This window comes from Excalfactoria chinensis, chromosome 10 (assembly GCF_039878825.1).
Source record: "Excalfactoria chinensis isolate bCotChi1 chromosome 10, bCotChi1.hap2, whole genome shotgun sequence".
Lineage (NCBI taxonomy): Eukaryota > Metazoa > Chordata > Aves > Galliformes > Phasianidae > Excalfactoria > Excalfactoria chinensis.
The window spans coordinates 17,424,477-17,449,167 of NC_092834.1; the positions used below are offsets into that span (position 1 = coordinate 17,424,477).

A 24,691-nucleotide genomic window follows, 5' to 3' on the forward strand; every position below is an offset into this window, starting at 1 on the left:
GCATTGACTAGCACCTTTTCTCATTTCTTTTTTAGAGCTTTAAGTTTCTGAGAGACTGATGGCAATATGACCTGCTAAATTTAAGGGTTGGAACTCTTGGTTCTAGAACTCCAGTTCTGTCTGATTTTTCTTTTTTCTTTTTTCTTTTTTTTTTCTTCCTTTTCAAGTGAGCAACAAAATATGACTGTCTAAAGCATGCCTTATTTAGCCTCTCCTGCAAGGATGACCTAGTCAGATAAACTTTAATACCGCTTCAGTGTAGAAGGTGTAAACTATTTTGGGCTTGATGTGCTGTGAATGTTGCTTATTTTATTTTTTTCCCCTCCTTACTATATTTAAACATTAGAAGTAGTAAATCGGATCACGCATGCGCCATTTTTTACTTACCGTAGCTGTTAAATTGGCAAAGCTCAAAAACGCACTGCTGCCATCTAGTGATATTTTTTGTAAAGTACGGCGAGACTGACAAATATATACAGTATATATTTATATTTGGGGGGAGGAGAAAAACCAAAATCCAGTATAATCGTGTTTCATTTTGAAGCTGCTGATGTTCATTCCTTACTGTACGTCTGGTAGATGAGAGGGTGACGCTGTTCTGGTGCATAGAGAAGGAATTCTAAGTTGAAATATATCTTAAGGGCTTTACCTATATAGAGAAACTCGGGTGTCCTGCGGTCAGCCTTCAGAAGCCGGAACAGTTGGACAAGGTGGTGGTGAAATGCAGTTGAAACGAAAACAAAACTTCAGTTTATAAATATATATATATGATTGCTTTTTAAGTGATTTTTTTTTTTTTTTTGTTAACTCATGTAAATTCTCGAATCCTTTTGCACTGATGTGTTCAACATATTCTTGTACATTCAATTCAGGCAAACTTTTATAAGTTTTTTTTTGTTTGTTTAACTGAAACGTTACGGCATGGTGATATTCTATGCAACTAGTTATCTTCAGTTTGACACTGTAACTTCTCATGATTTAAAGATTGTAGAAATAGACCTAACAGGGTTCTCATGATGTGCGTAACTGTAGATGCATGAACTTGTGTTCTGTGTATTTGTTGAAGTGCAATGATGTATAAAACAAACAAAAAAAAGTGGATTCACCTGTTTTTAAAAATAAAACACTGACAAAAACGTGCGAGACTTCCACATATTTAATGGCATGTCAGCTAAGCTGCGTACCTTGGAGCGGCGTTGCACGCGGCTCAGCCTTCCGTCAGCTTTTTCAGTTCCTTCTCCACGTCCTCCACAAAGGCTGGGAAGTGCTGGTCCATCAGGCATAAGCGGATGAAGGGTCCCAGCTCTTGCGCACTCCACGCTGAATGCCGGTACACCAGGGGCAGCTCCAACTTGTGACTCAGCACAGACTGCAAAGGAACAACACAGCTGTTGCACTGATCTCGTACAGACAAGGTAGCGCCACGTGGGTTTTGTAACGAAGCAGCTACGTCAGGTTTTTCCTTCGGCATTTAATAAAGATGCATCTGCCTTGTTATTACACTGCTTGAATACTTTCAGTCCTGTATGACTTGCGTATGGAATGCCTCTCTCCTATCTTAAATTCCAGCAGAGCTGCCAGTGCAGGAGTTACCTCAGAAATGTCAGTTTCCTGGGTAATGTGGTTCCCAGTGAATGCGTTCTGTGCAAGAGAAAAGGATCCCGTGCAAAGGGTGTGCAGTGCCGTGAGGTGCGTAGATGCAGCTGGAGGTGGAGGTGAGTGTCACTGTGTTATGGAGGGGTCTGCCTTCGGGTTAATGGGCTTTGGATGCCTAGCGTGGCCTCTTTGGAAGCTTGGACACAGCAGTGGGGCTGAAGCATGCCTCCTCCTGTGGGCAGCTCAGGACTGCTGTTAGCTCCTCCAGCTTGCATTGCTTGAACATGGAGCACGGGCAGGCAGACTGTGCGTGCTGACATGTAGAGTACAGCTGTGTCTGCGTGCACTGAAAAAGACCCCTCCTACTTTTAGTAACGGTAGTGATTCACAGTGAAGTCTTGCTGTTTGTTATCCTGGCTCATGTTGTTGTCTCTGAAAATGCTTTTAAAAAACACTGCTGGAGAGAATACCTGACATCAAAGCTCCTGCCACCTTCTGGGGGTGGCGGAAATGGGGAAACGCAGCTCCAGAGTGTTCGGAGCAGCACTGGGATAGGTATGTCTCCAAAGCTGAACTGGGGAAAGAAGCTTAGCCCTGAATGAACTTTCTAATTCCAGGGCATGGGAGATCTCAGCTCACAGCACAGTTGTGTTAAGCTGAATAAAAAGTGTGCAAGGGCAAGTAGTGGATGATGTGTAAAACTGTACCGAGGAGCCTTGTGGGAGGGAATTTTCTAGTGACTCAAGGGAGAGGTGGATTACAGCGTGTGGCAAATGAAAGCCTCACGAGCAGAAAGCTGTGCTCAGAAGCAGGGATAATGCACCCACCTTACACAGGACTGAAGAATGGCAGTTTTTAGTTTTGTTGGTACAGATAGTAGTCCTGATTGCATCCTGATGTTCAATGAAGACACTTGCAGGTGTTTATAGCACAAGACAGCTTTCTCTGCACCCGAGTTTCACTTGCAGGACCCAAGCTATTTGTTTTTCCCCTTGTTACCTGTGCTAGCTGCATTGTGGATCTTCTTTCTCCAAAGTTTGTGAAGGAATCTGGCAGAGGCTCATCTGGCTAGAAAACATCAAATGCAAATAAGGGCTTGTTACCAAGAAGAGTGTGAGCATGTGCAGGAAGGGAAGCAGTTCCATTTAGAGAGGTTACGGGATGAGTGTGCTCAGCTGCCTTGAGCAGTAAAAAGGCATCTCTTTTTATGGAACCTGAAAGCATATCTGTCTTTAAAAACGAAAGATGGGGAACAATGGGCCTGGAGCCAAACTGTCATATCTAAGCCAAGGCAACTTGTAAGCTACTTGCTGGAAGTAACATTGAATAAACACGTGAACGCTCCCCAGGAGCATGCTCTTTAACCTCCCAGGGGTTACACCACTGGAAAGATGGTTTGGGGTGGCAGTTCAGCTTTGGAGTGAGGCTTTCAGTCACTTCTGGAGCGATGCTGTTAGCTGACTACTGCTGTTCAACAGTATTCTGCCATTAAATACTGCCTTCTGTTATTTTAACTCATCAGGAAATGAGTGAAATCCAAAGCACCGACAAATCAGCAATATATTCAACACCCCTCCCCCAGTTTTCTCTACCAAATATTGTTTCCACTGTCCAGCAGTGTAGGATTTTTTCCTATATTAGTGTAGGATTTTTCCTGTATTTTCTTGAAAACTTTGCTGTTCCCATTGCTGTTCTCGATATATCATCACACAGCTGAGAGGTTTCCTGGCTGAGTTAGCTACAGCAATGCTTTTCAGAGCTGGTGAATGAGATCCTCTGAATACCCAGGAGTGTGTATTTAAGAATAAGGCATCCTCAGCAGCACTATCATTCAGCAGCCTCTTTCAGTCACCTTAAATCTTTGCCGTGGGGACAGCAAACATTCTTTTCCTACCCTGAAATCACATCTAAATGTGTCAGGTTAGCTAAAATGGATGCGATGACTGTATTTACAGTTAATAAAACTGCAAAGGAGTGGGTAAACACAAAAAGAGAGAACTTAAGTCACGGTTACTTAAATGGCTCTGCAAGGTGGTTCCCAACTTGGCAAGATAAAAGCAATGTTTAAGTTTTGTTAACCTTTTCAGGTGTCTTAAGAAAGCAGGGATATGAGAGCCAGCTTCTGTCACTGCCTCCCAGAATGGCGGTACTTACTACATGTAGAACTGATGCATTTTGTTCAGTATCCTCAACTTGGCTGTGACTGTAACAGAGGTTCTGGCTTAGTTCATCAGCCTCGTGAACTGGCACATACTCTGCGAGTTTCCGGATGCAGCTGCAGCAGTGCTCCAGTGTCTGCGCTTCTGAATCTCCACCAAACTGAACCCGGAACATGCGGCATTCGTTCTGCTGGAAAATCAGGGAGAAATTAATTTAACTGCTCATCCATCCACTCAACGTATTTTGATTTAATTAAAACCCCTATTAGATAGAGTTAGATAGAAGCTGATTAATTCTTGGATCACTGCTCCATCTTAAAGACAAAGAAACAAGTTTTCCCTGCTGTATCTTTATTATCTCAGCAGCTGAACGAGAATATAATCCCCGGTCTGAAAGCCAGCAAAAACAGAGAAAATGGCAAGCAAACAGGGTCACCTGTCAACTAATTAAGGGTGTGTCCGAGTGAAGGTGCATTGCCATGTTTGCAGCAAGGTCTTATTGTTGCTGGAAATAGGATCCTATAAGGGTGCACCAGCTCTGACCAGTTACTGGTAGCAGAAAATGAGATGACTCTAAAGCAAGCACAGGTCATCTGGCATCTAAGCTAAGAGTTCTGGGAACTACCAAATGGATTTAGGATTTATGTCACTGTGAGCATCAGACCCGGCCTTACCCACCCAGCAAACCCATGCACAGCTAAGCACAAATTCAGTGCAGTGTTCCAGCTGAGTGCTGTTCTCTGAACCAAGTTAATGCTGATGAGGGGTGGAAAACACTGAAATGCTTCATCAGAAGTACTGCACCAATGGAAGGTTACTCTGGAATCAACTCCCTGAAATCATTCCTTGTAAACTCATGCTGAGGAGCAGCCTCAGCCTGCTGCTCGAACAGTGATGCTGACTGACGCTCAGAGTGGCTCGGTGTGGCTGTCCTCCACACAAGATGGCAGACGCACACACAGGCAGTCTTCCTGTTCAGTAAAGTGGAGAATGGCACCAAGTAGTGAAAGCAAAGCAGCTGGGCAAAACATCCCTAGTGTAAGTTGTGGTACTGAACAATAGTATTGTTTTAAATGCATGAAGAGCCTGTCGGGCGCAGTAACTGTCCTGATCACGTTCAGCTGGTGTAAGGCTGATAGATATTGAATGCTCTTGTTTGTAGGTTGTATTTCTCGGCCTTAGTTTGGTCTTGAAATTGCAAATATAAAATACAGTGAAGGTAGCAGGAAAAGAGCGAGTGCTGCAGTTCATGTGAGCCTTCAGCTTTCTTCAGATTTCAAGTTTTGTTTCCTCCCATTAATGAAGGAGTCACTCGAGTCAAGAAAACGTAACTGAGAACTGACCTGTGGATATAAGCCAGGAAGGTCAGTTCTCATTAACATGAGAAAACGGTAACTTGCTTCTTAATTTGAATTCTTTTTGAAGGCTTTAAAAGGACGCCTTTGTCAATTGCCTCTACAGCCCCCACCTTGTGAACAGAAGACTTTGTGAACTTGTTTTTTTCCCTTCATGGAAAGATGCTGGCATGTATCTGATAGATACGGGATCATAATTACAGATGTATGTGAATATGCATGTATTCCATGGAATGAGGTTCCCAGCAGCACGTCTGAGCTTCAGTGCTGATCCGTGAAAGGTAAATCCTTTGCGTATCTTGAATGTAAGTATGTTAAGGTTCTGAAAGTAGAGTTTAGAAATGCCGTCGGCCAGCTGAGAGCCCAACTGAACAAGTACTTTGTAAGAGACCAGCAAGCTTCACTGAAAGCTTAGTATTGATGATTATAAATGACTAATGAAATCAGGCTGAAATAGAGGGTGAGACAGAAACCATAACGCGGTGCTAAGCTGCACGTGCCCTGTAGTTTTGTGCCCTCAAATATAGGAGGTGTTTGCAAACTGCTTGCTTTCACTGTTTAAATGCCTCCTGCTTCCCCTTGCACAATTCTTGTCCTTATTTACGTTTTCCAGGGCCGAGAACAACCCTCTGCACAGTGTGGCTGCCCTCCTGTATTTGTGCTACTTGTTTTTTAACACGTCTTTGAACAATAGCACAGAACCTACATACACTGACAGCATTTGTGGGTTTGTTTCAGCTCCAATTTAGGGTACTAACTAGAGAAGCTGTATGACAGGACCACTGCAATACCATTAAGTCCACTTTAAGTCATAAGAATTTATGGCAAGTAAACATTCAGACGCAGTGCATTCATTTAAGACAACGTTAATATTCCTTGTTTCCTGAAAGCTTTCCCTTGGAGCTTCGTTAGAGCCTCACAATCACAGTGTTGTTGGCTTTGTTGCTTGTGAGATGCAGCAGAGTCCCTCAGTGCTGCGCTGAGGAGGTGGTTCTGTTCGCTGTGAAGGAACCTGATCATCTTCTGATTCATCAGAGCTAATTATTCTGCAACAGCTCAACAGTCTTCTGTGGTGCTCTACATTTCATAACAATAATCAGAAAAACCAGACAGCAAAGGTGTTTTGGGTTCAGGCAAACAACCCATGAATTTAAAACAGCTGAAGATACCTATTTTTGTATTTCTTAGTGCCACTGCTTGCCTGGGCTCATTCTGAAACAGGGAGAGCCCTTACATTTGCACAGTGTTGTCATCCCTCACACCTGCTTTTAGCTTGCAGTTAGCAAGGCATCCCCCTCTGCAAACAGTGCTGTTTGGTTTGTAACCTATGAAAAAAAAATAGCAGTGCATCTGTCAGACAAGATACCAGGTAAAAGATGCAAAGAGAAAAGGACTTTTTACAGTTTTCATCTATCCCAGATACTGCTGTGTGCAATTACAATAACCTGCTGTGCACCTCCTCCAAGAGTTCCTGTCGGGGGCAATGCCAGAACAACTTGTAGCACCTGAGATGTTTTCATGCCTTAATAGTTCTGTGAATGATGCCCAGAGTTCGTAGTGCTCTCTAGCAGCCACTGAGCTTATCTCTTTCCAAAACTCCTGTTTCTAACCCAAAGGTGAATTCCCACAACAGGTAAAGAGAGTTAAACTGGAAGCAGCTGAAACAACCAAGAGCAGAACGTGTCGGGGAGAAAGGAGGAGGTATTCTCACTATGAAACAGGTTTGGTTTCTGAAAGCTGCTCAGCACAGATGAGTAAGGGGCGTTCTGGAAAGGTTCTACAACCAGAAAAACTGAGATTTAGACACAGGTTGGTATCAAGTGTCATGTTATAACTTCATGGCCTAAGGGCTTCCTTTTCATGAAGAAGTCAGAATAACCCAGGTCACTTCCATACCGACTGCGTGAGTGACCAGCCTGGCACTACTATCGACAGCCAGAAAAAGGCTGAATTGCTTGTTTGGATACTCAAGTGTCACAGAGGAGCATGGCTGATAGGCAGCAGGTTTCTGTATGTGTAGGGATCGCTTCATCTTTGTAACTGTCTGCAGTGCAGCTTTCCCAGCATTGACCACTTCAGGCTTTGATGTTGGGTTCCAAAAGAAATACTGGCACAGCTGTCCTAGCAGCTAACTGAGAGCAGGCTGAAAGTCTCAAGAAAGAGCAGATACAAAAGGCTTGAACTTGATTTGATCCAGGTTTGTTTCATACCTAAAGTAAAACAACAAAGAAGAGCAAAGAAAAAAACACCGGCACCTTTAATTTATCCACACAGTTTATGTGATATTATAGTTCCTGGTTTCATTTATCTAGTATTAAGAAACATCAGTCAGCCAGAACTGATAGCAATTAGAAATACTGCATTGTAACTCCCTACCTTTGACTGAGCATGAAGCAGCAGGCAGTCTGCTCGTCTTGCAATCCTTAACCACTTCTGGGAATCAATTAATGAGAAGCCCTCCTGAAACAAAGCAGAGCACAAACTACTTGCACAGCAAACTTACAGTGCTCCAAAGTACACGCTCAAGCGATGTGATATAATTCAAGCCCTGATGAAGATGACTGTTGTCTCAGTACAGACATTTTTGTATCTATCAAACAAGTGTCAATAAGTAATTTTTACCACACTGAATTTAATTGGAATCGGTAGCTCCAGTAACAACTGTCGTGGCACATTCTAATTTCCATATATATTTAGCGTGCACGTTATGAAAGTGACCTTGAGATGCACAAGGAGCCAGCCAAAGCAGAGCTTCCAGCTCTCCTCCCAAAGCCCGTGAAGTTGCTGGAGAAGGCAGCAGAGGGCAGGCAACCCCGACTAATGGGACAGCGATTTAGCCGAGGGCCAGGCAGGCATTTCTCCGGATGGAATCCAGGTAAACAAGCAGCAGGTTGGATAACTTGGTATTTTATACTCCAGTTCCACTCACTGCCTGTCTCTACAAATGCAGCAGACTGCTCGGCAGCACAAGGACTTATTTCCCTCATTTCAAGATGTAAAAGTTGAGTATGTTTCACACCAAAGGGCATATCTGTACCTTCTCAAAACACACGGGTCCGTTTGGAGCTGCTCGCTCTGGTTGAGCAGCTGGGCTGAGTCCTGGACAACCAAACCACCCAGGAAAGCATGTGAGTTGGAGCAGGGCTGCATCTACCCACTGCCCCGTCCCCCGGGGCTGTTGGAGAAGCGGTTCTGATACTACCCTGTCACTGGGCCACTTGCTTCAGCTCACAGCTGCTCCTGCTTATTCTGTCTGTTTCAGCCACTTGCTGCTGGAGATGCACATGATCTGTTTGTTTACATGTAGCTGTTCCCATAGTAAGCCTATTTTTATAGCATTTTTCCTTTCTCCGTAAGACGTAGGTAGAACAAATGTTTTCTCCTTAAAATAATCTCCATTTTCATAGAGATCATAAAAGGCAGCTGATGTTTAACTTTCCTACCAATTACTTCACTGATGTTTCCCAGGTTGTCTTTTGTTTATATGCCCTGTTTCTGAGGTAAAGCAAGCTGGAAAAATAAATAGCATTTAGCATTATTTATGTGCACCTAATTATTCAACTCCAAATTTACTTAACTGAAATTGAATTTTCTTCAAGTTTAATTAACTAAATGAAGGACAAAACAGAAAGAGCTTCCTTTCCTCTTGCACATCTGGGTGACTGTATATTGCCAAGCAGGAAAAATCCTAAAAATAGTTGAAGCAAATAGGAAAATTCAGTGCATGACTTGAGCAGTACAACAGAGCTGATTTGGTGCAGGCAAGCTAACAGCACAAGGAGGGGGGTTGTTTTGGCCAAACTCAGTTGCACACAACTACTCAGATTGGGCTCCACCATTAAATCCCTTACGTTGGTAACTGGATCGGCTTTAAATCCACCCTTGATTGTGCACAGAGAAACAAATATACCAGCAGCTCCATGATGCCATCCTGGTGCTGCTGCGCATGCGCAGAACAAAGCGGCAGGCAGGCAACACCAATACCTGCTTTGCATTCAGAGCGGAGCACAGCTGAGCAGCGTTGGGTGCGAGCAAAGACAGATGGCAGCAGGAGATTAATTGGGAACTGAGACAGAAAGGCGAGGTAAAATTGGGCAGGAACAAAAGACTTCAGTGTTTGCAGTCTGAAGATAGAGGTGGCAGTAATTTTCTAAGTTTGATGTTTAGTTTTCAGTTGTACATATAGTCCTTAATGTCATTCTCCAGGGTCATGCTTGTATGAACACCGCATAAAAGGAAAACAATTTCATGCATCTGTGACAAAAATCTAAGCCCCTCCGAGGGCGGATCCTGAGAAAAACTAAAGGACAGCAGAAAACAAAGCAAGACATTTCCCAGGCATTTTGGGAACAGGATGAGACGTGACCACAGCGCCCAAGAGGCAGAGGAGCCAATAATGCTGGTCCAGATTGACACCCACGTGGTCCTGTCAGTAACCGGGAAAGACTTCTGTTCTGGTCTGACATTTCAGCATTCAAGAAGTTGCTGGATAACTAGGCCCTTGTTCTGTGGTGCAAGGTATTGCTTATGGTTACCATTACTCTGTCATCTAGAAACCCCTGAGTGCTGAGCAACATGTGAACACAGCTAGAAAAACGCTTTTCTTTCTTTATTTCTTCATTAATGACCATGAAGCAAAATCTGAATTCCAACCTAAAGCCAGAAGGTGTGAATGTTAAACTCCGAACGTAACTCCATTCAAACCCCCATTATTAAGACTAACTGGAGTCTATTAAGACTAAGTAGAGTCACGGAATCTGAAGATGCCTTCCTTCCTTCTGCGTCTGTCTCAGTGATCAAAATACTGCCACAGCTCCACGTGTAGCAGAAGCCCTGTGCTTTGCAGGCTGTGTGTAACACAGATCTTAGCTGCTGTAAGCATCAGCTGGCACAGCCACATCTCCAGAATACAGAATAGGAAGTGGGAAGGGGAAAAGGCCAAAAAGTCATAGCAGACAGACTGCAAGCTAAGGAGGAATAAAAGGATGTTAGGCTCTGTTATCTCTCTGCGTGCAATTTCTTTACCCCCAGTCTCATAGCAGCCTGATTTTAAATGCTGCTGATAAACTCTGGTTCTGGAGAACTGATCAGAGAGTTTTCTCTATGGAGCAGGAAAACCAAACCAAATACCAACTGCAAGGCACACACCTGAGATAACCGTGCATGGGGGACTCCGTAAATGATCGATGTCCTTTGCCAAAGCACTGGGTGCAGGAGCACTCACTTTCTACGAAGAGCTCCCATAGACACATAGGTACTGTAACCCCCTGAAGGAGCAAACAACAAAACTAAAGCCCTAACTCAGGACAAACCTGGATACATTTCTAAGGTAGAACTTGAAAAATATATATATATATTTTCTTAAAATACACTTCTAAACAATGACAGCTGACCCCGAGAGGTGAACAGCATGCTCATGGGATTAGCTGGCCGAAGCTCCTGAAGGCATTCCATCAGTAAGTCAAATGAAAAACTTCTTTAAGCCCTGATACAAAGTATATACCTGGTTAAAGCAACACTTTATCTTAAACTCGAACTACAGGTGAATTTATTTCATTAGTAGGTATCACTACCGTAGTTCAGCTTAATAGAATAAAGGCCAAAAGAACAGTACAGATCAGAACCCCTTGGAATTAATTATTGCTGCTAGTCATCACTGCGCAACAGGAATGCGTCATTGTAGCAAGTATAAACGGGAAAACTAATGTACAAAGAAGTTCAGCTTATCCAAAATGAACATTGAACAGGATACATTGAAATAAACTGACATTTAAGTTTGGTGCCTCAGTTTCAGGCGCTCCAAAGAGAGCACCAAGAACATCAGAATGGCTGATGAACACCTGCCTAATTCATGAGGTTAGAATCTGCTGCACCCTGTGAACTGTTAACTTACTGGAAGTCAGGAGGAGACCAGGAGGGCTCTAAGGATGCTTAACATACAGTTCCAAAGATCAGGTCGCAAATCAATTACTCTGGATTCATTTTCTCCTATTAAATAAGCCCTTGTCACAGTTTCAATTTGTTTCATTTGTAGGGTACTAATAATTCTAGCACTGGAATTAATTGCATCCAATAAAGCACTGAAGTAAAATGTTCACGATGTGTGATTTGAAGGAAGGACAGGAAATAAAGCATACAAGTGTGCAGCTGAACACAGTGTGTCCTCAGAGCATGGCCAGGAACTGCTGGAGAGGCCGCGGAGGTATTCCTGTTAAAATTCCATTGCCTACAGTGTGCAGGAATGAGATTTTCCTACCCTCGGATACACCATCTGTTAGGGAACGCTGCAAAAACAGGTCCTATAAATATGTTATGAAATTTAATTCCAAATGAAATACTGAAAATCACGAACAACCCCCCCCCTTTGATATACATGAGGCACGATGGGTTTGTATCTTCCAGGCTCCAAAGTTCCATTTACCCTCCTCTTCATCCCATCTGGCTGATCACAGGTAGTCATTTCTGGATGTGTCATTACAGAATAGTTAAAACAGCCTTGAAAAACATCCCCATTCCTTGAAAGTTCGCTCATTCAAGTAAATAATTCAGTTTTCTTTGGGCAACTGATGGAAACGCTGGACTTGCACACCATCACTTTTCCCAGCAGCACGGACTTGCTTCCATCAGCAGCTCCGGAGCGTTTTCAGGTGCTGAAATTATGATGTCAAAACAACAGCACCTGTAAGACGGCTGTATGTATTAGAGCTGTTAGATGTGAACCTTTTGGAACTGCTTTATAAACGTTCTCACAGGCAGATCGGTGTCACCGGGCTCTAAAGAGCTGCTTTTTAGATAAAATTTCTTAACATTCCTGCTTTAAGAAAGCAGCAAGGACTGCAAGAACACGCAAGGACAAGCATTTAAGAGGAAAATGTGTTGATATAAAGTCGGGAATGCCTGAGTGTTCCTCCCCAAATGGATCAGCTTAATTCAGCCGTTACTGAAGTACACATTTCCATTTCTGAACTGTTTTTCACCTCAGTTTCCTGCAAATGGAGATGTACTGAAAGATTTCCATAAATGGACCCGATCAGCACTGAGTCCAATGAACATTTACTGCAGAAGAATGACAAAAGAGCATTTCTATATAAAAGACGAAGTCTGAAATCAACACTTTTCAGTGTGAAAGTGATCATATTTTTCCTAGACTTTTAAAAGGATCCGCCCACAGTCTCACTAGCATAACCAAGAACTCACTGGCTGCTAAAAAGGTTCATTTTGGCTTTTATAAAACACGCCACTGAAGAACAGATGTACTCTGACTTTTCCTAAGGAAAACAGAAGGTACGAAACAAACCAGCACGAATCCATTATCACACTGATTTGAGTATGCTCCAGTTTTACACTAGAAGAGGTGAGAATATATCATACTACGGTATTGTCCATTTAAAAATATTCAGTTGATCACTTTTGTCATAAATAGTTGATAAAAACTGGATTGAAGGGTGACCTCATTGTGGACTACAGCTCCCTCACAAGGGGGACTGGAGAGGCGGGTTCTACTCTCCTCTCTCTGGTGTCCAGAGACAGAACCCAAGGGAACACATGGAGCTGCGCTGGGGGAGGGTGAGTCTGGCTGTCAGGATCAGGTTCTTCACCAGGGGATAGTTGGGCTCTGGAACGAGCTCCCCAGGGCAGTGGGCACAGCACCAAGCTGCTGCAGTACAAGAAGCACGTGGACAAGTCTCAGACAGGTGGTCTGGTTTTTGGGTGGCCCTGTGTGGAGCCAGGACTTGGGCTCGATGATCTTTATGGGTCCCTTCCAACTCAGGATATCCTATGGTTCTTTTTTAACCTGTTACTTAGGTTCATGTTGAAACTCTTGGAGATGGACAAGGTTTCATTTACTGCTGTGATCAGAATAAACAAATAAATTGGGAACATTCACCATATAATGAATTCTTCAATTTAAAGAAGGATTCCGTTCATTCTTGCATTACCACTAGAGGGGGAAAAAAAACAAAGAGAAAGCCTTCGTAATCCAGACACAGAAAATTTTCAAAAATACAAAATAGTTTTTCAGGCTGAGAAGGAAATGATCTATGAGACACCAGAACGGCTGCCGGAATAACTGGCTTCAGGTGTCTCTGAAATAAGTAGTGCCTGAGACGAAGCACTGTACTTGAGGAACCACTTGTGTCAGATGGCAATTTCCATAATCACACGTTGTGTGCCTGCTTAATGCTGTCCAGTGATAAACGCATCCACCCTTCAGAAACGTTCTGCAGTCTTAAAAAAGGTGGCTCATCTATCAACAGCGAAGGCCTCAGAAAAGCCCAAGCAGAGGGGAAACTGGGGAACAGCGCTTGCTGCAGGTTGGTCGCTGGTTCATTTGGGTTTCAGTACACTGCAGCTGACTTCTGGTATTCAAATGGGTGTAAAACATCCAGTAGTTCTTGAACTAAATGTCACATCTCTAGTGCATATTAAGCCAGAACAACTGTTGAACACCATTCTTATAAGAAGATCTTTTCTGTCATTCCTTATTACCTGTAAAGTGTGAAGAGCCTACATAGCCCACCCTAAGGACAGTAGGGTCACCTTCAGTCTTCTCCGGGGTGTTGCAGCCAGTGGGACTGCTGTGAGTGCCATGCTTGGACACCTCACATAATGGACAGCACAATTTTCAGCAACAGCATTTGGAAGGGCTTACAGATATAAAGACATAAAGCTACAATAACCATTGTTCGGTTACATCAAAATCAGGAGCCTGTAGTGCATCAAAAGGTCTGAAAAGCAGGAATTAGAAGATGGATCAGAAGACTCAGTATCAACAGTTTTTAAAGGATGTTGTTACTACGTAGCAAGAAACAATTCTTTAAGCACAAGGGGAAATGGCTTCATAGTAAAAGAGGAGACTCTGGCACAGGTTGCCCAGAGAGGCAGTGGTGCCCCATCCCTGCAGACCCCAGGGTGAGGCTGGGGGGCTCTGAGCACCCGATGTGCTGTGGGATGGAGGTTGGACCGGACCTTTATTGGTGCCTTCCAACTCAAACCTGTAATTTACATCAGAGGGAATTTCAGTGCAAGCAAGGCAGCATATAGGTGTTGCTGATCACCTTGTCCTTGAAAAGGAAATACTCAGCAGCCCATGGGAGCAAGGAGAAATGAACACACACCTTAAAAATCTCGGCTGTGTACTTCCCACAGTTGCAGAACTCTATCAAACTTGATATGTTCCCTCTGGAGCAAAACTTGTGAATTTCATATTGTCCTGCGTGACAAAGTGGGCATAATAATGGACCCCCAGTGAGAAGATGTGGTCTGTGGCAGATTCAGAGGAGATATATGTATTTAGCCATGCAAAGCCTGTTTAAGTATTGTGGCAGGTTTCTGACAACTCCTGGGAGCTGGAGCCTGCAGGGAGATAGCACCAGCAAGATGAACCACTTCTACAGTCTGCTTATTTCTACAGCAACAACAGAGACCGCAGAACGTGGAAATTTTCTTGTTATGCTGCATCTCAACAAGATCTTTGCGTAATCTCACCAGTGGCCTGTGCATTTCCAGCTTGAGTGGTACTGAAATGACACTGAATTTCTGGTGTCCCTGTGTGCTACCTGAACAAAACTGTTCAGAGATTTGGTAATGGTCACACATACTGTGATATTAATGCTGTTATTAGCTTCTGGCCAACAGCATTGCTGCCTGTGCTGGTTGATAGTCACTGCTTTACTAAGTAGATTCCATAGACTGGTCTTCACAGACTGAAAGGATGTGGGTTGGGACTGTCCTAAGCACGAGAATTTTATCACAGCACATTAGTCCTGCACGGCACTGAGGAAAGGTTTTTAAATGCATACGTTACCAATTTTGTATACTGTCTTTGCCAGGTGTAGTCTTCAAAGTGCTACAGCTCTTCTTACTTCAGTTGCCTCTGTATTAACCATCTATACATTCAATTACATCTTTTCTTATTCACTGAATCTTAGAATATCCCGGGTTGGAAGGGACCCATAAGGACCACTGAGTCCAACTACTGACTCCACATAATTCAACACTCAAAATATGCTGAAATATCTTTCATCTTTCATTTTTACCTTACCCAAAAACATTCAATGTGTCTTTCTTAACTGTGTAAACCAAACGCCGTGTCTGGCCCAAAGGGCATCCAGACACCTCCCGGTTAGCTCACTCGTCACCTATTTGATACACTTAACACACCCAAAAGTAAAGGATATCTTGAAATTGTAAACTGAATCTTGAAATCTGGAATATCTACATGGGACCCTCCCTCCGTGCTTTTATTCTTTATGTATAAGACTTCTTAAGAGGCACAGCAAAAACTAATTTATAACCTTATACATACCCACTTACACGTTCTATTTAAAAATACGTATACTTAGTAGTGCAGCATTTTCTGTTGGTTTGTCATGACCTTCTAGTATTTCTAACAGCCAATTCCTATTTGCTGTCATCACTGAGTACTGACGTTCTGCACCACAAAGTGGATACCGCCTTCCAGGACAGGCTTCTCTGCTGCGGGGATTGGAGTAATCTCAGCATCAAACCAATTCCTTCTAGGTGAGGTGTTTAATGGTATCTTCACTGTTAGTGAACAGTCCTACTGAAGCACAGAATTGATTGACACTATCTGAAGTTGTTATTTTGCCTCCAAGAATGTAAGAGGGATGTCAGGCTACCCGACATCAAAACCAACCAACCAAAAACATGCCATGTGATAAATCAAATTATCAGCACCAGAATACTAACAGGTATTCTATACTAACAGGTGACTGGCAAGAAACCAGCTGGATCAGATGGCAAATCTTCCAAAAAGTTACATTTTTATCCATTTCTTAAGAGAATATTGTTTTTCTTAGGCTGAAGAATTACACTGGACAGAAAGAAGTGATAGCATTTATCAAACTCTGCAGCACTACTGCCTTAAACTAGGTTTGTAGAAACACAGAAGAAATGCTGCTTCTCTGTATGAAATAATACTTGTAGTGTAATGTTAGTTACATTTCTAAATGAAAAGAGTAAATACCATGTGGTACCTTCCGTGAATAAAATAAAGCTGGCAGTTTCATAGGGAGAAAACACGAAACTGAGATGGGAAAAATAAGCCAGTATTAATGCTAACAACAAAGGATGCGTGTTCTTCATGCACAAGAAACTAAACAACTTACCAGTACTGTTCTTCCTTGGGAAATAAAGAAATGGCCAGAAACAACAATGGTGAGGATAAGATGACCAGACTCCTCGTTTGATTCAAAAACCTTTAGGAAGATCGACAAAGACACAGCCTTTTGAGTGCAGAATAAGGTGCTTCTGAGTGCAAAAGGAAAGGTTTCAGGATGTTGCCAGCAGTGAGGGGAAAGGCTGAGAGACCTGGGACTGCTGAGCTCAGAGCAGGCTGGAGGGGGGTCTGACCGGTGCTTAGCAGTACTTAAAGGGTGGGAGTCAAGTGGATGGGGCCAAGCTCTTTGTGGTAGTGCACAACGGCAGGACAAGGGGCAGTGGGCACGGACTTGAACACAGAAGTTTCATATGAACATAGAATTCTTTGTGTGTGACAGAGCACGGGCTGCAGAGAGGAGGTGTATCTCCTCCTCTGGATATGTTCAAAATCCACCTGGGCACACTCCTATGTAACATACTGCAGGGAATCTGCTTTAGCAGGGGTTGCACTCAATAGTGTACAGTGGTCCTTTCCAACCCCCAGTGCAGCACATGGAGGGGCATGGGTGGAACGCTAAGATGTAACTGGTCAGCACACGAGGGTGGCTCCGTGCCTTACGGCTCACTGTAGGTGCCCGCAATGCCCCGCTGCTGCCGTTTTATGCACAGACGCCCTCCAAAGCCCTCAGGACTCAGGACAGCAGCACGGAGACCCGCCCGTTCCCACACACAGGCCGGCTCCGGGCAGCAGAACGGACCCGCAGCCGCAGCCCGCCGGAGGGGCGGCCTCCCCCACACCGTCACCTTCCAGGAGTGCCCGCTTCGCTCCCCGTCCTCGTTGTCCGTCGGGGACAGGAAGCGGCCGTAGCGCTTCAGGGGCCACGTCGTGGCGCTGGTGAGCAGGGAGGAGCTGCCCGCGCCGCTCGGCTGCCCAGTCGTTCCGCAGGAGGTGCCGCCCGCCTGCGAACTGCAGTGCGAATGACCCCTCCGAGCATCCATGTTGTGTGAGGAGACTCCGACGGCAGGGAGAGGAGGCGGCGGGCAATGAGTCCGACGCTGGGCGGGAAGCCGGAGCCAATAGGAGGGAAGAAAGAGCGCGCGATGAGTCCCCTTTACCAATCAGCGCGCAGCACAGAAACGAGAGCCAATCCGGCAGCGTGCTCGGGCTCGTGCACAACGCGGGCGGGAAGGAGCCGTAGTGCTGCTGCTCGGTGTTAGTCGCTGTTGCGCCATGTTGGGGCCTTCCTTTGAGCGGCATCAGCTTTCGGAAGGGAGGCTGCTGCCTGAACCCCATGTCCTAATAACTGGATAGCCACCGTGCAGTACACTTGCAATGCACTGGATTGCAATCGAATCCATGCCTGTGTCATGCAGTGGAGCTTTCTGGTTGTGCTGAGGGAGAGAAGCGTAGCCTGAGGTGTTTGCACGGCCGCCATTTTGTGGGCTGTGCGGTGTGGGCATGGCGGCTGGGGAGCTGCCTGCGGCCCACTGAGCTCAGTGCAACGTGTGGGAGCCGACCACAGTATCAACACCCGTCTTCCTTCAGGTGAAGTATATCCTCAACTCCTCATAATGGTTTTCCTCAGCTTTAGGGTGCCCTTTTCAGCCCTTGGCTCAGTGCGGTGCTGCCTTTGGCTTGCAGGACTAACAGTATTTCTGTGGCACTGAGGTGCAATCTGTGCTAAATATCAGAGAGCAGCTCATCTTTTTCAGTTGGCTGTTGTTGTTCAGTTTCCATGTTGCAGGTTCATTTTACCTGTTACAGGTTGCTCCACAGCTACCTTATGGAGGGGAAGAATGACGGTACAGCGACTGGTGGCAAGGCTGCACTTACATATCCCATTTATAGCTCACATCTTGGCTTGTTGATAGTGAAAATAGATGCTGTAGCCAGGCAGGGTCACTGTGGGGCATGAAGGAGCCTGGAAGCTGTCAGGAGTCCATGCTGACCTGTACCAATGTGGGGATGCCTCTTCACCACTGTTAAACTACATGTGCATGTTTGAGGGTGCTAAGCTAATAGGATCAATCCCAGCACTGCATGATCAGCCAAGAAGAGGCATGGCTAACTGGTCATCATTCAGCTTCATTAAATGGAACGCAAGAAGTAGATGCGTATTATTTTGTTCTTTATGTGGGATATGTTTTATGTTAATTTTTTCTTTCTATGATTTGCCCTTATGTTGCTGGTTTGGCTGATGCAAATAAGGTGAGAATAGCACTACTAACTGCTGCCTCAACCCGAAACAAAACCTCTGGGGACAAGGGTGACCTGTTCATCACACCGAGCTGCTTCTGTCTGCTGGGAAATACAGATTAGCAGTTCTGTAGTCCAGCAGTTCTGGGTTTTGCCTGATGTTACAACCCAGAAGCCAGGTTACCATTTGAGGCATCATTTCCATAATAAATGATGTTGCCCCGTTTTCAATGGGAGGTGTTTATCAGCATGTTTTGCAGGTAGGGAAATGCAGACATTCCAGGACTTGACAAGGTCATCCAGAAAGCTCAACCGTGGAGCAGGGAACACAGCAGGGGCCTCCTGATTGCTTTCTCTAATTGCTGCTTCCCCAAGAGGATTTCTCAGACTGTGCTTGTCAAATGCATAGAGCTGGCTGGTAAACGTGGGACATCCTTGGAAACTACAGGAGAAGCAATAGGCATGTCAGAGAAAGGTAGCATACAAGCATTGAATCAGTAGTGCCCCGATTCGGCAGTAGTAGTAGGAAATGGCTTGTTTGCAGCATTTTGTAGTGCCTGGCTTTCTAGGAGTGATTCAATGTAACTAGTTGCATTTAAAGAACTTGTGCTATGCCTCTAAGATCTGAAGTGAAAGGTCGCCTACTGGTAAAACTGATGTAGTTTCATGAGGGTGGATTGCTAAGCATCTCTCTCTGTTAAGCCTGTTGTTTTCCTCTCCTTTGTCCCACATCTCCTTTTGTTGTTTCAGCTGCACCCCATCTTTCCTCAGCGTGTTATTTCAAGCAGTTTCTTGCGGTTTTGCTTCTCTCCCTCCAACTTTGCATTGACATCCTTGTGGTCACAACTTAGAATTTATTCCTTCCACAACTGTTGCCAGTAAATTTTAGCGGCCAAACTACTTTATTACTGCATACATACACACCTGTATCCTATATAGATATAAAACGCAGAAGGAGAATGTTACTGCCAAGAGTCAAGTATTTACCAAGAAAGCTTTCCAGCTGGTAGTGTTCTGATTGCTGTTCATACCATTGCCAGAACAGCTTTGTAAAACATACCTTTTTTCTTCATGTACGTAGTTTCATTTTGCAGCTTGTTCTTTGTGTGGCCTTAGGCCACGTGGACACATGATGCAAACATTGAGGGTGCAGGGACTTCACCTTGCTGACCATTTAAAGCTCTTAGTCCTAGAGAGCCAGAAGCAGAGAGATGCATGCAGGAAGAGAAGAGCGTTCCGTTCCTGTTCAGTATTACTTTGTAATACTAATGGCAGTAATAATAGCAATAATAAAAATGTATTACCATAACTTTATTATTAGGTATGTTTGCCAAAAGTGCAAACTTCCACAAGCTGAACAAGTAATTTATTGACAAACTAGAGACTACAAGATGCATAAAAGAGATAAAATGCCCCTTTTATTGCTTATTTCAGGAAATCTGGAGGTTTCCCTGTGATACTGTCAGCTCATCATCCATTCCCTTCTATCCAGCTGTGCTAAAAGGGATAAGTGGGATTACTCACAGTGGCATAAATAACAGGCTAGTAAAAATGTTCTATTCAGAGTATTTGATTTATTGCTTTGATTTTCATACTCAGCTGTGTTACCTGATGCTTAAGTTGCTTTGTTAGTAGCTGTGTGTCTTCCTCAGTAACTGACAGATTCATTTCCATTAATCAACGTCTCGCGTGGTTAATTGGTCCTTCTTTGATCTGAATGGAAGCTGACAGTCAGCAGCCTCACTGCCCGGCTATCTCAGTGCTAATGAAATTATGGCATCTCAGTTATTTGATTATTACATAGCAGTTCTGTTCCCATCACAAAAATATCTTCATGCAGGTCTGTCAACACATGTCAGCATTGAGGGAGATGAATTTGGCCTGACACCAAGTACAGTGATGCTGTAGCTCCGGTGTGACGGCCTCTGCTGTCCCAGGCAGTGTCAGAAGCTCCCTCACCTACTGGGACCTCTTTCCCCAGCTGCTGAACTGCAGGTACTGAATTTTGCCCATCTTTTTCTTGCCAAACTCTACCCCTTGCAATAAGGCGCACATTTTTAAGAGAAAAAGCAGAACCAAATTGGTGCATCTCTGTCTGTACTTTGTTGTAAGGCAGGAGTGAAGTCTGGCTTGTGTTAGGTGTGAAGTTTGAGCACTGTTTTGTTGCTTTTTTCAATGGCCTTATCAAGATTAAAAATGAAGAGTCCACCATTGAAGCAGCGGCAGAATTAAATGGTCCTTCTGGCTCAGAATGTGAACCAGTTAGTGCTCGTTGATCTCCCAAGTCAGAATATTTCTCCAATTAAGTTGTTGTTTCTTTTTTCCCCATTGGTTTCAGTTGGTGTGTATCTCCAGAGACTGTTTCCATCAGTTCGTGTGGTGTTGCAGTTTCACTGTTGGTGGCATCCCGAACTTGATAGATGCTCTCTATCGTAATGACACTTTCATCTTACTCCCTATCGCGTTGAGTATTTCCCTTGAGGAGCTTTGAGGTTTACAGGGGAGCTGTGGAATCTCATTCAGCAGGATATGGCATGGATGAAGGTGTTTTTGCCTCGCACATTTTCTGCTTACATTGAAAATAATAATCATCATCATCACTGTCAGTGCATCCATTTTGCTGAGTGTCTTTCATTTTCGGTGACCTTGAAAGCATAAGGGCGATGATTAATTCATCCAAATTTCCAGATGGGTGGAGGGGAGAACTGCAGGTTGGAGATGAGCAATTTGTTGTGTGCCCCTGGATTATAGAAGGAGAAACTCTCCTAATCATCGCCAAGGTTTCCTATCCTCATCAACGGGGACCTGAGCAGAAGGAGAAGAGTCTGGGCAGTTATTGCAAGCCGTATCCCTGACTGGAAGGGACACGGGCAGGACTTGTGATTCTCTCTGCTTCTTTAATCTCTGCACTGATTAACTCTGGATGTTTCCTGAAGTGTATAATGCAGTAAATTCAGCGGAAGGGGCTTCTACCGCTGCTGTGTTGGAGTTCTGTGTTTTGCAGTGAATTTGTAGGGGAAAAACATCCCTTCGACTCTGCCTCAACCCAAAGCTGACATTAATGAGTTCTGTATGTGTAGAGAAAGGAGCAAATTTCTTCCTGTCTGTGCATTCTCTGAGAAATACTTTCCCTGGCGTGCAGCTCCTCCTGGTCTAAAGGGTACTGTGTTCAACCTCGGGCCTAGCGGGGCAGGTGAACAGAATCCCTAAACCTGTGCAGTTAGTGCTGTATATCTGCCTTGTTCTCCCTGTTTTTATTTAAGCGCAGCTCACATTAGAGCCAGTTAGTGTTTAATGATGACAGATGGGTCCAAGACTCAAAGCATCCTGTTCCAAGTATGCAGCCATTTAGAGCAAAGACAAAGCTTTTCTAGTTGTTAATGGTGTGAGACTCTGACATACAGCTGAGCAGCTGTTATGTCTTCCAGTAGAAAATACACTGCATGGTACACTTAAGCCTGCTTTGCCACATTCATAACATCAGATGGAATATTAAAGTAGACCAAGAGTCTTGCATATATCAAATTATCTATTGAGTAAAAATTCCTTAATCACAGAATCATAGAATGGCTGGGTTGAAAAGGACCTCAATGCTCATCTTGTTTCAACCCCCTGCTGTGTGCAGGGTCACCAACCAGCAGCTCAGGCTGCCCAGAGCCACATCCAGCCTGGCCTTGAATGCCTGCAGGGATGGGGCATCCACAGCCTCCTTGGGCAACCTGTTCCAGTGCGTCACCAGCCTCTGGGTGAAAAACTTCCTCCTAAGATCCAACCTAAACCTCCCCTGTCTCAGTTTAAAGCCATTCCCCCTTGTCCTATCGCTGCCCACCCATGTAAACAGTCACAGCCCTCTTGTCTGTATGCTCCCTTCAGATATTGGAAGGCCACAGTGAGGTCTCCCTGGAGACTTATGAGAAGAATGAATCTCAGTTCCTTTATGATTGAATTTCCTGTATTAGCAATACAGTGTATGATTTGTTACGGCTATCATGGTTGCTTTTATTTATTTATTTATTTATTTATTGAGTACATCAATTCTGCAGCTTCAGTCAGTAACTTCAGTCTTGCCCTGAAAATAAGTAAATGAAAAGAGGATAGGGTTAAGGTGTCGGCCCTGCCACAGGTAAGTGAAGTACCATTACCATTCAATACAGCTTTCCTGTTTGTTTACCTTTTGGAGTCAGTCTGGCGTCTGTGCTTTGCTAATGGGGTGTAGGTGTGTAGTTTGTGGGAGCTCCAGCTACCTTCAGCCAAAGTTGAAGCCAGAGACTCCAGTAGGAACTTACTGGAACTGCCGAATGGTTACTTTTTTGGGGGGGCACAAACACAGGTAAAGCTCTACGTGCAGTTGTTTCTTTGTGGATCCAGAAGCATGCTGAGTTTGATATTTGTAACCTGAACCCAACTAAACATATATGGTTTTTTCCTACAAACTTTGCCTCCCTTCACAAAGCTGTTTACAAGGGAATCTTCAGTGACAGAGTTGTAGAGTTATCTGGGCAATCTGTGTGAGGCAATCTTCATTTGAATGCTTTTGATAACAGTTCTCACTTTTTGCAATGCAAGGCTGTTATTTTTTTGTCCTGTTTTTCAGAGATACTGAAAATAGTCTGTAGGGCAGAGTCTCTTACTTCCTGTATTTATCGTGCTGTGTGTATGCTCAGCATCTCATATTCTTTGCTGTCAGTGTCACCAGCTTATCACATATTTTTGACATTTCTTCATGAGGAGAAGTGGCAGCAGCGCAATATGCTGGCAGCACAGAGCTCTGCTCCCAGAAAGTCACTTTTCAGCTGCATGAAGGTGGGCGTCATCCCAGGCATCCTGAGGATTGCTGAGGTGCTGAGCTGGATGGGGCAGCAGCGATGTGAGTGCATGTCAGTATGGCTGTCCTGCTGACACGTAACCCAGAGTGTGCCACACAGGGAGATGTCTCTGGTCCCCTCGGATCTCGTGCTGTTTAGGAAGCAGACAGCAGAACGCTAATAAATTCAATTTACTTGCTTAATCTCCCCTGTGTTTTGTATTAATATGAATAGCATTATGGGAGCAGGGATGTGCTTATATAACAAAATGTTCTCCTTCAGCTTAAGGTTAATGTAGTTGCTCATATCTACCACGCATAAAATGGAGGTCTTAATCTCCTGCAGCAGAGCACAAGTAACTCCTGAGAAAACTTGCACCCTGTGCTAGGAGCCTGTGGGCTGGGGGGTGGAACATTGGGTATTTGTAGGAACTCCAAATGATGTAATATTAACTGCTGGAGCCATTCCCATATCAACAGAGCTGATAATCAGTACGTGGAGGAGAAGAATATTGATCAGAAAAATGCAGTGTTGCATGGGAAAACTGCTTGTACTGATAGGCTAAAACGAAAATTAAAGACCTGTTCCTTCTTCAGCCCTCAAGGACTTCTGCTTTGACATTGGACTGCATTTGATACAGACTGTGCTATACTGTCATGCACATTGTTGTTTTCTTGTTCATTAGAATATGCGTGACTTCTGTTTTTCGTGTCAGCTCTTTGGGATGGGTTCCCTTCAACCTGCCGTTATGGAATTTGTTTGTTGATGGCAGATTGAAACAGCAGAGGTCAGACATTTAGAATAAGGGTACATTCTATTAGATAGCATTTTCAAATCAATATCGAGTGCGATCTTTTACTATTCTCATATGCTATCTTCCTGTGCAGTACAAGAAAGTAATCTGTGAAGTAATAATTTGACAACTAGCCAACCAGTTAACTTTTGTAAGGAGCAAGTAGCTTTTCTGTGTCTCATATACACCAAGTAATCTCACATTTCAGTTACTGCTGCTCCTAGGTTAACTTTTGTAAGGAGGAAGTAGCTTTTCTGTGTCTCATATGCACCAAGTAATCTCACATTTCAGTTACTGCTGCTCCTAGGTGAGCAGGCTATTATCATTCGTACTAATAGGTATTTGTGGTATGTGTTTTTTTGTCTAGAACTGCAGCAGAAGCAGAGCTCAGGGGACAAAGCACGTAAGAATGTATCACTTTCGAATGTATTGAGGTGTTCCTGAAGCCTTCCTAAAACAAGACATACCTTGTGCAAACAAATGTGTGATGGAATGAGGCAGGAAACAGCGTTCCCTTCCACCATGAGATCTTAGGGGGGAAAAAAAAGCTTCTAATCCAGTACCAAAGTAGCCAGTACTTGGTTTGGAAGCATGCAAAGAGAAGACAAGAATATAGTAATGCTTCCCTGTTGTCTTTTTTGCTGTGAGGAAATTTCTGCATA

The 24,691-nt window shown here is 44.1% G+C and overlaps 2 protein-coding genes across 6 annotated transcripts in view; one reads left to right on the forward strand and one right to left on the reverse strand.

Annotated features, from left to right (window-relative positions):
* Nucleotides 1-1,502, forward strand: part of NPTN (neuroplastin) — a 46,795-nt gene extending 45,293 nt beyond the window's left edge. For 3 of the 5 annotated variants that reach the window (XR_011904905.1, XM_072345998.1, XM_072346000.1), the window contains one exon: nt 36-1,502. The gene's annotated coding sequence lies outside the window, so the exon portion shown is untranslated. The remainder of the gene's footprint in view (nt 1-35) is intronic. The other 2 variants (XR_011904906.1, XM_072345999.1) reach the window with 1 other exon arrangement.
* Nucleotides 115-17,233, reverse strand: REC114 (REC114 meiotic recombination protein). Its single transcript, XM_072345729.1, has 6 exons — nt 17,039-17,233; nt 16,243-16,332; nt 7,487-7,570; nt 3,751-3,942; nt 2,596-2,664; nt 115-1,369 (listed from the first exon to the last, which is right to left on the reverse strand). The coding sequence occupies exons 1-6, from the start codon at nt 17,231-17,233 to the stop codon at nt 1,208-1,210; spliced, it is 792 nt and encodes a 263-aa protein (XP_072201830.1). The 3' UTR covers nt 115-1,207.
* Nucleotides 17,234-24,691: the final 7,458 nt, after the last annotated feature.

Bases quoted from the DNA above. Each gene is read 5' to 3' on its own strand.
- REC114 (XM_072345729.1), bottom strand. From the start codon at position 17,233: ATGGATGCTCGGAGGGGTCATTCGCACTGCAGTTCGCAGGCGGGCGGC. The intron at 16,333-17,038 runs GTGACGGTGTGG...ATCTTCCTAAAG, and splicing joins GAAGCGGGCACTCCTGGAAG to GTTTTTGAATCAAACGAGGA. The intron at 2,665-3,750 runs GTAAGTACCGCC...GATGTTTTCTAG, and splicing joins ATGCATCAGTTCTACATGTA to CCAGATGAGCCTCTGCCAGA.